The following is a 12,708-nucleotide window of genomic DNA, read 5'->3' on the forward strand; positions in this document are numbered from 1 at the left end:
GCAAAATGTATCCTATCATCTTAGTGACTAGTGAAAATGTGTCATATCTTAGTGACTGCTGAAAATGTGTCACATCATCTTAGTGACTGCTGAAAATGTGTCATATCATCTTAGTGACTGCTGAAAATGTGTCATATCATCTTAGTAAGTGGTGAAAATGTGTCATATTTTCTAAGTGACTGGTGCAAAATGTGTCCTATCATCTTAGTGACTGGTGAAAATGTGTCCTATCGACTTAGTGACTGGTGAAAATGTGTCCTATCGTCTTAATGACTGTTGAAAATGTGTCACATTGTCTTAGTGACTGGTGAAAATGTGTTATATCATCTTAGTGACTGGTGAAAATGTGTCACATTGTCTTAGTGGCTGGCGAAAATGTGTCATATCATCTTAGTGACTGGTGAAAATGTGTCCTATCATCTTAGTGACTGGTGAAAATGTGTACTATCGACTTAGTTACTGGTGAAAATGTGTCCTATCATCTTAGTGACTGGTAAAAATGAGTTCTCTCATCTTAGCAACTGGTGAAAATGTGGCCTATCATCTCAGTGACATGTTACTGACTGGTACAATGTGCAATCATATTGGTGACTGGTGGAAATGTATACTAATATTTTGGTAAAAATATGCTATATCATCTTTGTGGGTGATCGAAAATGTATACTAATATATTGGGGACTGGTGAAAATGTGTCATCATGTTGGTCACTCATTAAAATGTGTCTAATCATATTAGCGACTGTTGATAAGGTAGTGGAAATTTGTCATCTTATTAATAATTACGTTTACTTGCAATATTAATATGATATCTGTAATAATTTTCAAAGCATATTCACTGACAATTTCATACCTTCTAAAGTTGATATTGTCACTTCTGGTATATCATTATTTTCATCTTGAGTCAAGCTTAGAGTCACATCCTCTCCATTTACTGATGTTACCACTTCATCATCATCACCTATGAAGCATTATGAAATCCATTACACATTTGCTTATAAAATAGGTGTGATTCTATTTGAACACATTACACTCTACTGTAATAAAAAAATATAACAAAAGAACTATGCTACTGATTAGTAAAAATGAATGGTACTTACGAATCATAGCAACTTTTTTAACATTATAGTCACTGCATTGATGACCTTTGTTACAGACTTTAAGTGAGCTGACCAACACTCTGGAAAATACAAATAAAACATTCATCTTTTTTCAGATAATCAATCATAGCAGATATCAACAAAGCTCCTTTTATCATGAACAATATTGGCAGGGAAACAACAGACATCTACAACACTTACTTTCCTGGCTCCATTAGGAACTTATTGGTATAGACATCAGGTAAACCTTGCTCCAACCTCTTTGCTTCTTCTTCAGCATTTCTTTCTCGCATGGCAGACAGATTAGCAAGTGGGGTATTACCAATTACAAGAGTACCACCTTCTACATGTACTGAACCTGATGTATTCACTCCAACTAGAACTTCTGGAATTACATCTTGACTGCTGCCATCAGATGATCCAACACTAAAATCTGAGTAACAAATCATAACAATAAAATATTATATAATGCTATATATCTAACAAGTGACTCGCAAAATAGAATGCAGCATTACGTTTTTTAAAAGGCAGTGGTAGAAACAAGCAATAACATAATTGGAATAACATTGGAATGAGCCCAAATAACTACATACAGCAAATAAATACATTCTACAAAATGTGTTTATGTGATAACGGAAATGGTTATAGTCATTAGAGGAATGTTCATCTAACTGCCCTAATAATATAGGCATATTGATTAATATCTGTAAGAGTTCCACTATAGTCACGACAATCTTGTGTATAGAGATCCTTCAATGAATGTATTATAAGGTACATTATTTTACTAAAAAGTGTCAAGGCAAGGTTGGTGGTGACTAAAAAAAAAGTTGGAGCATTTTTGCCAAACATTATTTGCCATAATGTAACATATAACTACATGGCATGGGATATGAAGATACCTTGATCCAAAGAATAATAACAATAGTAAGTTAGAAGGTAGCTTACAACAGAGCCACCTTATTGACATTGACTATAACACATCAGGTATTGGTATTGGCGAATCACTAAAGACAGTGGCGATGGATGCCCCCCCCACCAAACGCATGACGATTCATATCATCTGGATCACGCATAGCTTATCTGCGATTTACGCTCCCCCTATACATTTTGCTGGAATCGCCACTGACTAAAGATGTAATTATTATTTGCACTCACAGTAACCTTCTACTAGATCATCATCTATTGCATCCCATGACAAACCTACAACATTTTGATCATTGCATCTTTCAATACCATCGCCAAGTGGCTCACCACAGTATGTTGAAGTAGTGGCATTGGAAGTATCGGGTGAATCATCTATCACAGTCACACCTGAAAAAAACACAGTGTTCGCAATATCATCAACTATATGTGACCAAAATTGTAATCAAAATTGTATTTTAATACAAATTGCTATCAAATATCAAAATATTTTCGCTTTAATTTCGGATAAAAACTATGGACCACATGGTGTTTCGGATAAAAACTGAGTAAATCTGCGCTACATATGACACTCGTCGTATATCATTCTGAGTCATCATCAAATACTATAATCGATGTCATCGATCGAAAGTGTCATTGTATTTAACTACAAACATATTATATCTGCCAAAAAACATGATCTAATGATTCTGTGACCCTGAGTTCAATACCTGATAAGTGACATTGATGTCAACTTTGTAGCATTGCTACAACAAGCTCAACATCACCTTTCAACTATTAATGTTAATGGCTCTTGGTTTAATAGTATGGTCATAGCGAATAAACCATGAAACAGAAAATATTTCTTTTGTCATACAGCCTGGAAGAAAGCTGTTATTTACAGTCAAATTCAAAGCACAGATCAAAGTCCCTTTGTTCTAAAGCAACTTCTTAAAAATTATATGCATCACAATTATAATTTTCCATCAACTCTAGAATAATAACTCAAAAATAATAAGCACATCAATTTGCATACATGACAATTTTTCTTCAATCGCAATCAATTTAAAATATCCCAATAAGTATAAACAGTACTGAAGCAGTAAATGTTTCGATTACGTGATATTAAATCGGTGAGCATACGTTTAACTTAAACATACGTAAACATAGGTTCAATGCCAAGGTAAGTTCTGTCAGTGGGTTATTGTTTACTTTATGTACAGTTAATCAAATTATATAATTTCAGGCTTAATTTTGCGATATGCTATGGAAAACCCAAGAAATAATACCCAACTATAAGTCAAACAATCAATGTCAAAAAACAATGTTTGTAAATCCGAGAACACACAGTGGACACACAAACAAACAAACAAACAATACACTGTCAAATCGGTGAGAGAGATACATGGACCTCAAGGCACAAGCCAAGAGGTGATGTCAGGTGTTTCGAAAAGAGTGTGCACATCCTGCTCCACATGTGGCACAATCTCCATCGTGAATTTTTGGTCATCCCCGTGCAAGACAATTGACATCCAGCGCTTCTATTATCATCTGTTTCATACTTACCTGTTGTTGTCATGTTGCTTTCTAGTCCAGCAGTATTGGTTACCTTCAAAGTCACGTAATATACAGCTTTGTTTACGAGATTTAAATTATTAATCATAGCAAATGACTGCAATCCCACAGATTTGAAGTCTTGTAACTCAGTACCATGTTGTGTAGTGCCTATAGCAAACTGGATACCTAAAATCTAAAAAAACAAATTATCATTATATTTTTATCGCAAAAATTACAGGTTTCTGTTTTCGTTGTCACAAGTTATATGTGTATAGGTTGTTACATTACAGCTCTTAACAAAATGTTAAAAGAGAGAAATATTATGAATTTTAAATTATACTCGGAAGTGATACCACAATCGCTATGCCATCAACGATCCTATTATATGACTACCCATATATTGACTATATATATACCATAGTTTGTAAATGACCATTAATTGTCTATGGGACCATTGATTTTCTTACCGTACTACGTATATCATATATATCTCACAATCTATATGCGACCATTATATTTTTATCTGACTACTCATATAAATACAATCGATATATGACCAATAACTTCTATTACCCTGACTACTTATGTCATATACATGCCACAATGTATATATTGACTGTCAGTCATCTTACCTGACTACCTATGTCATATACTTCCCATCTTGCAGCTATAGTAGTATTACTACTCTGATATTCAGTGGGTTCTGAATCAGACCATGACATGTCAACATGGTATAAATCAGCAATAACTGGTGGAGTTACATCAATTATCACTCCATTGGAGGATGCAACAGCTGATCGTCCTGAACCTAACATTAATGTACACACGTGTGCTTGCATTAGTGATATAATTATTACCAATATTAATTATCAACTTTATATATTTATAGCATAACAAATAATTGTCTTACTTTTCGTCTTACTTTTTCATATAACTGTCACCAGGCGACTGACCTCCCAAATCAGTATATTTTTTGCAAATTAGAATTATAAGTGTCTTGTGTATCTGCCTATCATAGACGCATTACCTCAAAATTGGATTAATAATCTCGTCAATTGGTGTTTCCTCTCGCACCCGTTCACTTATCATGCACTTGGTACTTTACTACCAATAAGCACCGATGTGAACGTACCTGTTACACCTTTGACAGTGAGATAATAAGAAACTGGTACTGTTCTATTTTGACCATCTTCTTCAATTATAGCATCGGGGTTTAAATTCAAGTCTCCTAGCACTATATGATGAACACTAGTTGTACTGTCTGAACAGGAGCTATCGCAGTTATATAAATCACATGGCTTGACACATGGGATGCATGGACTGGTCACCTGAAGCAATGTATTAAACAATTTGTATCAAGTCAAGAGAACGAATAATTAATTTACGATTCTCTTTGTTTATAGGGAACCAACACAAATATATCTACACATAAAAATCAAAGATGCTTTGCAGGAATTGCAATATAAAAGTTTAACAATATTTATGTGCAATCATTTTCACAAATGAAGAATTTTTCCCTGGGCTACATTATACATATATTATCAAATCGCAAAGTTATTTCAAAGAACATTTGTTCAGAATCAGCAAACTGGTTTCCTTACCAGACTGAATGGTACAACATCATCTCGTAAGCGTTGAGAACCAATTCCTGCCATGAAACCTTTTATGGCATTCTCACCATTACGAAAAGGATCGCCATAGCGACATAGGTTTTCAACTGATGGAGGCAATCTAGAATAACAAATCGAGACAATGCATATTAACACAATTAACCTTTAATATTAAACTAATAAGCAATTTACGACCAAAAGTTTAAGTAGGTTTATTACTGTATTCTGTTATGATTGCATCACGATAAATTATTCATAAATGGGATGTTTTTACTGCTGGAAAACTTGTTGGTATTAATTCCCTATTATATATATTTGGTATACTGCATTTTGTTACTCTGTATTACAAGGCTACATAAACAGTCACATCTCAAGGTAACAAGTTATAAACATGGGTCACGCACAAATGTGTACAGTAACCTATCGCAGAATACTTAAGATAGTTAGAATAAACACTTATTTTACCAACTCACCTAAATTCCTTAATGACGCTGTACTTGTTGATTGTTCTGAAAAACACCCATTTAACAACCCATCTCAGGTTCCTTGATGATGCTGTACTTGTTGGTAGTTCTAATAAATACCCACTTTATCAACTAACCTCAGTTTCCTAAATGATGCTGTACTTGTTGGTAGTTCTAATAAACACCCACTTTATCAACTAACCTCAGTTTTCTAAATGATGCTGTAATTGTTGGTAGTTCTAATAAACACCAACTTCATCAACTAACCTCAGTTTCCTAAATGATGCTGTGCCTTTTGGTAGTTCTAATAAATACCCACTCAATCAACTCACCTCAAGTTCCTAAATGATGCTGTACTTGTAGGTGGATTGAAGAAATCTGTAATCTCAGGCACAAAATCTAATCTATTCCATACTGTCACGATTAGCTTCGCATTGTCACTAAGATGTGGGATACCAGACATAATAGCCGCTCCAACACCGTCAATATCGAGCTCGAGTGTACTGTCAGCCTATCAATTCAGATGTAAAAAAAAACAGTCACTTAACTCCTTGAATGCCTTGTACAACTGTCAATATATACATTTATATTTTTTCAAAAACGTTGATCAATGGACCAATAGGAAATTGCGTCCAGAGAAAATTCCTAAAATGTGTACGAGTACAATCCTCGCCTTTATATCGCCAGGTTACAGTTAAACACAGCACATGCGCACTATTATAACGTTACACATGTACACAGTGTTGAATATATTGCCCTAATATAATTCTGTTCAGTTTCTAACATCTATATTCACTCCACATCTCTTGCATATAAGGTCAAAGCTGTGTTGGAATATGTCCTCCGGCTTTTTATTTGTTTTATGCCACCTTGGTGTAAGATGATCATTTGAAATCTGTGACTGCCCAGCTATATTGTAATTAACCTTACTATCCTTATTTGGAGACTGATTTGAATATTCCCTTATTTGGAGACTGATTTGAAGATTCGTTTGATTACTCAATGGTAAAGAATTGCTGTCTTCAAAGCAACTGAACCCAGACCACTTCTAAAATCTAATTGAATGGTCTTTTTAGTTATCTGGCAATGAACTGAAAACAGCAAGTTCCACATCCCTTCCAAAGTATTCTTGTATGAACATTTGTCCAATGATAGATCTTACCCTAAAATGTTTCTATGGCAACCATATACAGATATCTTTCTAAATCTATATTTGAAGAACAGACAGATTGAGACACCGCAAACACATAATATGTTAGACAGAAGTTGAGAGCCAACATCTTGTTAATTCTGGGTTATGCAACACAAAATCCCAATTTTAAAAATGATTATTTTATCTCGTTTATTTTACTTTTTTAAACTTATTTCCAGTTCAACATATGTGATGACTACATTAATGCATCAGAGTCATCGCACAAACAATGCAGGGTAACAATAAGTGGCATCCTCCGCCCTTCACATTGACGTTCTTACCTTGTTACCAGCATCATCTATGGTAAGCACCAGGCAGTATGTGTGCCAGGTCTGTGATGGGTCAAATGAAAGTTCAATAATCTCATGTTTGGGTTCATACGTGTCGTTTACGTAGCGACTCCAGACCACGGCAAAATGTTTAATCTCGCCATTTACATTGACTCCTGCAATGACAAAGTACTACATTGTTGATGTCTGAACAATAGACAATATGTAACAGTTATAAAAATAATTAAAACGCAGAACATGTCACAACACTGGTGAATTCGTGCCCGGGAAACATTAATTTTCTTGATGGATAGAGCTTTCCAGCCTTTCACATTGTGTATAAACTGGTGCAAGAGAAACTGTGAGGGTCTCTTTAATCACCAATAATTTATAATTATTGTTTATGCTTTATGTGTTACACAGTTTCAGATGTGGAATCAAAATATGCTTAAACACCAACATGGAATAATCTCCCCCAGAGGAGTATTTGTATAACTACCTGAATGTAGCTGGAGTCCTATTGCTGTCTGGGCATTGTTCTTGATACTTTCATCTCTGGTGTATGTTTTGCCGGGAAGCACATCTTCTTTGACTTGCCATGAGCTGGATGTTACTGTTGATGTATCAGTAGACATGACAACTGATGTTGTTGTATTGTTGCTTTGTATATAGTATGCCGTGCAATTACACTCGCATGTATCTGGAAAATAAAAGGCTGAAATAATAAAATATTCCCTGAATGCAAGTATTCTCTCATACGAGTGATATACATAATGTGACCATTTCATGTATTGATTTGCTTCCTACGGTGGCCCATATATTCAATTGGTCCGCTACATGAAAATCCGTCAGCTATTTGAAAATCGCTCTGCTACTTGAAAAAAAGTCGGTCGGCTACTTGAAAATTGCTCCGCTACATGAAAATCGGTCGGCTACATGAAAATCGGCCAGCTTCTTGGAAATTCCTCCGCTATTTGGGTACATGAAAATTGATCGGTTACTTGAAAATCACGGTAACACAAATTATTTAATTTTTAAAGAAAACAAACGGGAAACTATATGTACCCCAATGAGCTGAAGATGATGCATTTGTGTCTCGTATTGTTTAATTATTTTTAAATCTATATAAGGGCATGGTGTAAAACTCGTATGTATATTTACTAAAATCTTGCTACACGTGACGTGCAATGAAGAGTTTAAATTTAAATCGACAGCAATGACTTGACATAAGCACGTAGCTTTTTAACTTAACTTTGCGAAGAAATACTACGCGTGATAATTTATTCTTGTTTTGCGATAACTTGCATACTAGTATATGTTTTTCGCTGTTATTGTAATTAACACTGTTGTTGTTTAAGAGTTAAAATAGTATAGAAATCCATATTGTTCTGCAATTATAAGTTTATGTATTATTATCCCCGCTGTAAGAGGGATACACGTGTTCACGTGGTTTTGAACCTTCACCTGGTTTGTTTCTACTATTATAATACTATGTCGTACAACTTCATCTATCTAGTACTCAAGTACTAATTTGATCTACGCATATATCCGGTTTGGCAATTGAGATTCTGTCATCGTTTTTAATATCCAAAGTACATGATTAGTTTTTGTCCATTCTGGAGTATTACAAATTATTATTATAGTTCTTATAGAAATATTTTGATGATACCACATAAGTGTTTATTGGTAAATATCGAGTCATGTAACTGAATTCTGTCTTCTAATTGGTTATAAGTTTTACAAATAGTTGGAGGGAGTCGGTGACTACCAGAATGTTTCAATGTGGAAAAATCTTACTCCGTCTCAACTGAAAACTGTGCACTCATGGTCGTACACACACACTGCTACGACTCGTCTCAATCGGACATGTTGTACCGGGGCACCGAGTTACTGACGTTATAGGACATATTTTTATAGCTCCATTGGTAAGGCTGTTTTCAATTATGATTGACTGTACCTCATTATAGACCAAACATCGGCCATGATATGTGCATGGGCTTTATGAACGAGATTTTTTCTTGACGTTTTTCGCTTTCTTTTATATTTTTAGAAATCATGTGTGCACGATATATTCACAACATGATGTTAGACCAAACAGTTGAAAAAAGACACACAAATTGCAGCATGTCGTCATAGCCTGTAGCTTTGTGTGTCTTATTTTTTGTAAGTGTATAAACCATTTTCCACATTAAATGTCGTAATTCGTACGAAATTACAAACTTGTAATGGCTCATTTGAAGCCCGGTGTCATGCGAAGAATCTTCTGTGCGCTAAAACTTGGGTGAGGTCGTTGCACAAGCGCAGTGAAGTTCTTGAATTTTCTTCGCGGTGTAGTGGATTCTCGTAAATAATGTGCATTGTTCAATGAAAATAAAAGTTCTGCTGTTGATGCATCAACTCGGACGGCAGATGGCCAAGTTGTTACGTATATCTCGAATGTAGGTAATTTCGGCCACACATGTTTCATATCTTGTTGATTGAATCCTTGCAGTTCTATATATAAAATCTAAATAAATGTATATAACTGCAAAGACTGTGTGTGGTCGAAACTATTTCCGGGGTGGCAGATGGTGGCCGACTTCCGCCCACCGTATATTTCATACATATTACAATAATTACTAGTATCTTATTGAAATTATCTGTTGTTGGAAGTCAAGGGATTTTCTGAAATACTGATACCAAAGGTACAATTGCTGAAACTATCAGTAAATACAAATAGTATATTTATAAACAAAATACAACAACCTAGCGAGCACCTCTGCATTATTTACGTCATTCAACTATTCTATTGTTTTACTAAAATAAAATGTGAACAAGTTTTCTCTTCTAGTTCCCTTTTATTGATGATTCCACATACATGTCAAGCATGACTACGTATAATTTTATTTTTCTAAACATAAAAAATAATTGCTAAGAAGTGAGAAGAGTTGATATCGTCACAAAAAACATATCTAATAGAGATTAACACAAGATACCTACATAACATGTATCAAATGAATTGAGCTGGTAGTTTTCAAGTAGTCGTCGGAAATAGCAGTTTTGACATAAATGGCCCAAAATATTCAAACAAAATACAATATTGACACAAAATCTGAGAGAACCATTCAAGGTAGTATTTTATTGAACATCAAAACACTCAGGTTACTGGTTTCCAAGACGAAGATGCTAATGCAATTGTTGAAGGACGAACGACAGTTAATCAGTAATAAGATCAGCTCCGTTGCGGAGCTAAAAATTATTAGTATTCAAGTCGCAAATACAAAACTTGTTATAATTTATGGTTATGTTGTCAATAAATGAATGAAATTAAACATTTGTTAAGCTTAAGAGCTAATCCTTACAACAGACAATGATGATCATTGTTTCGCCTTATATAGTATATTTCTGATGTTTTGTCCGGCATCAGATTTTAAATTGTCACTATAATATTATTCCTATTCTTTGTTTTTTTTTGTCGCCTAATTACTCCATCCTTGGCACCTTCAACAGACTATTATTCTGTGACAAAGCATTTTTTTTTTTAAAAAAAACAGACATATTTCGCACCATCATTATCTTTTGAACGATAACTGCGAGTTTGAATGTCCTACTCCGAACGCACATAATTTGGCGGCGGTCCCAATGAGTTGTACTCAATCAAGACTTCAACTCGAGAAAAACGCGAAAAACAGTTTTGGATAATAAAACACTGTAGATTTGCTGCATTATTATAAATATACACTAAAAATTGCCAAACATTTTAACCACTGGTATCATAGAACTCGTAAAGAGTGTCAGATAATGAATAATTTCAAGCTCGAACGTGAAAAATGAAGAAAACTGCTGGCATTTAAGTCCGTACTCCAGGAACGTTCGGGTTTCCATTGTTATGCAAACGAACAACGGGGGATAATCCTCTGACAAACATTACTGTTCCACTGTACGCGCTGACAGTTTACAAACAAGTTAATCCTTCAAGTGTCTCTGATAAGAGATCTAATAAAACGGTTTTCATGGTGAAACATAATGCCCGATGTTTGAAAAAAAAATGCTGTGTCAGAGTGCGACAAGGAGACTTCTGGTATAGCTATACGCAGCAGAAATCAAAGGAAATCAGTTCCTTCTTTAATTACTGTTCGTGAATTATTGTTGAAAAAAAATACAAAATGCTGGGTAAATATCTATCAGTTACGGCTTTGAAATAACCCGTAGAGCTTATATATTATAAATATAAATATATTATTAACAACTGTAAAATGAATTTGTTTTATCTGTAAAGTGTAAAAACCCATTTTTTTTCATTTTATTTTTTGTAAAAACATAAAATGCCTTTTTTATATTATGTAACCTGTATCAGCTATCCCCCTCGCACACCCTCTGATATATGTTGACAGCAAGACGCTCGTTTTATAGGTGAATAAAAGCTAAACTTAGTAGTGGTAAAGCCATGAAACTGATTTGTAGTGATGTAAACATGATACACTGTACAGTAGATTTTGGTAACGAGTCGTAACAATTTGTGGTTGTATAGGGTTAGAATGGCGCACTGTCTTGTGATCTGTTTACATTCAAAGTCTACAGTCAGCATGCCAATATATTCAACACATGCAATTAAGATGTTTCAAGTATGCAGGTTGGTTGACTTCATTTTATTTAACAAACAGATGAATGCGTTGTTTACCCGACTTCGTAAACATACACAAGCAATGCTATACCTTGCATGTAGTACTTCCGGGTCATACCTTCACGTCGAAGTTTACCTCGCAACATATACCACGCGATTTTCTAGATAGCGGGGCAATTTTCATGTAGCGACGCGGTTTTCAAGTAGCCGACCGATTTGTTTTCAAGTAGCGGAGCGATTTCATGCAACGGCGCGATTTTCATGTAGCGGAGCAATTTTCAAGTAGCTGACCGATTTTTGTCAAGTAAGCCGAACAATTTTCAAGTAGCCGACCAATTGTTTTCAAGTAGCGGAGCGATTTTCAAGTAGCGGCGCGATATTCATGTAACGGAGCAGTTTTCAAGTAGCCGAGCAATTTTCAAGTAGCCGACTGACTTTTATGTAGCGGACCAATTGTACATATGGGCCACGGTAGCTACCAGTTTCCCCTGCCACTATATATATATATATATACATTCCTAGGCATTTTATGTTGATTATTAAAATAACACATGTAATCTATCACGCCCGTTTTAAAACTGAATACATACCTTGGATATATGTGACAGTTTCCCGGGCTGAACTGCCACCAGTATTCTCAGAAATATTGTCATTTTCACAGCATGTACAATCTTTCTTTTTAATCACACTATACTGCCAACTTTTTTCGCCCAATATTGCGTTAAAATCACCGACAACACCTGATGGACCATCCCAAAATATTAAACTAGATACAGCCTGGCTATCACCACCAGCTGCTAGTATGTCAACCTATATGTCGGATTTCAAAACGCAGATTAAGAGACTAATGTTATCACATATAACAAAAGAATATATGTATTAACTATTACATGTCTTGTTTTCAACACAAATAAAATTGTATAAATGATACATCGCACAAAGATGGGCCACTAAAACAATATTTGCCTTAACAAAATTTGTTTATTCTAATTCAAGGATACCAGTTTGATAATGTTC

At 34.9% G+C, this 12,708-nt stretch overlaps 1 protein-coding gene across 1 annotated transcript in view; it reads right to left on the reverse strand.

The window, feature by feature from the left end:
- LOC144346426 (uncharacterized) overlaps positions 1–12,708 on the reverse strand; it is a 106,423-nt gene that overhangs the window by 9,646 nt on the left and 84,069 nt on the right. The window contains 12 exon segments of the mRNA XM_085490995.1: positions 850–957; positions 1,097–1,176; positions 1,298–1,529; positions 2,252–2,407; positions 3,563–3,731; positions 4,171–4,361; positions 4,686–4,881; positions 5,155–5,284; positions 5,960–6,138; positions 7,101–7,264; positions 7,588–7,823; positions 12,278–12,501. Of these exon segments, the coding sequence (XP_085347121.1) occupies positions 850–957; positions 1,097–1,176; positions 1,298–1,529; positions 2,252–2,407; positions 3,563–3,731; positions 4,171–4,361; positions 4,686–4,881; positions 5,155–5,284; positions 5,960–6,138; positions 7,101–7,264; positions 7,588–7,823; positions 12,278–12,501 (2,065 nt within the window).

The sequence above is a fragment of the Saccoglossus kowalevskii genome, chromosome 16, assembly GCF_978046115.1.
Source record: "Saccoglossus kowalevskii chromosome 16, keSacKowa6.1, whole genome shotgun sequence".
In the NCBI taxonomy this organism is placed as follows: domain Eukaryota; kingdom Metazoa; phylum Hemichordata; class Enteropneusta; family Harrimaniidae; genus Saccoglossus; species Saccoglossus kowalevskii.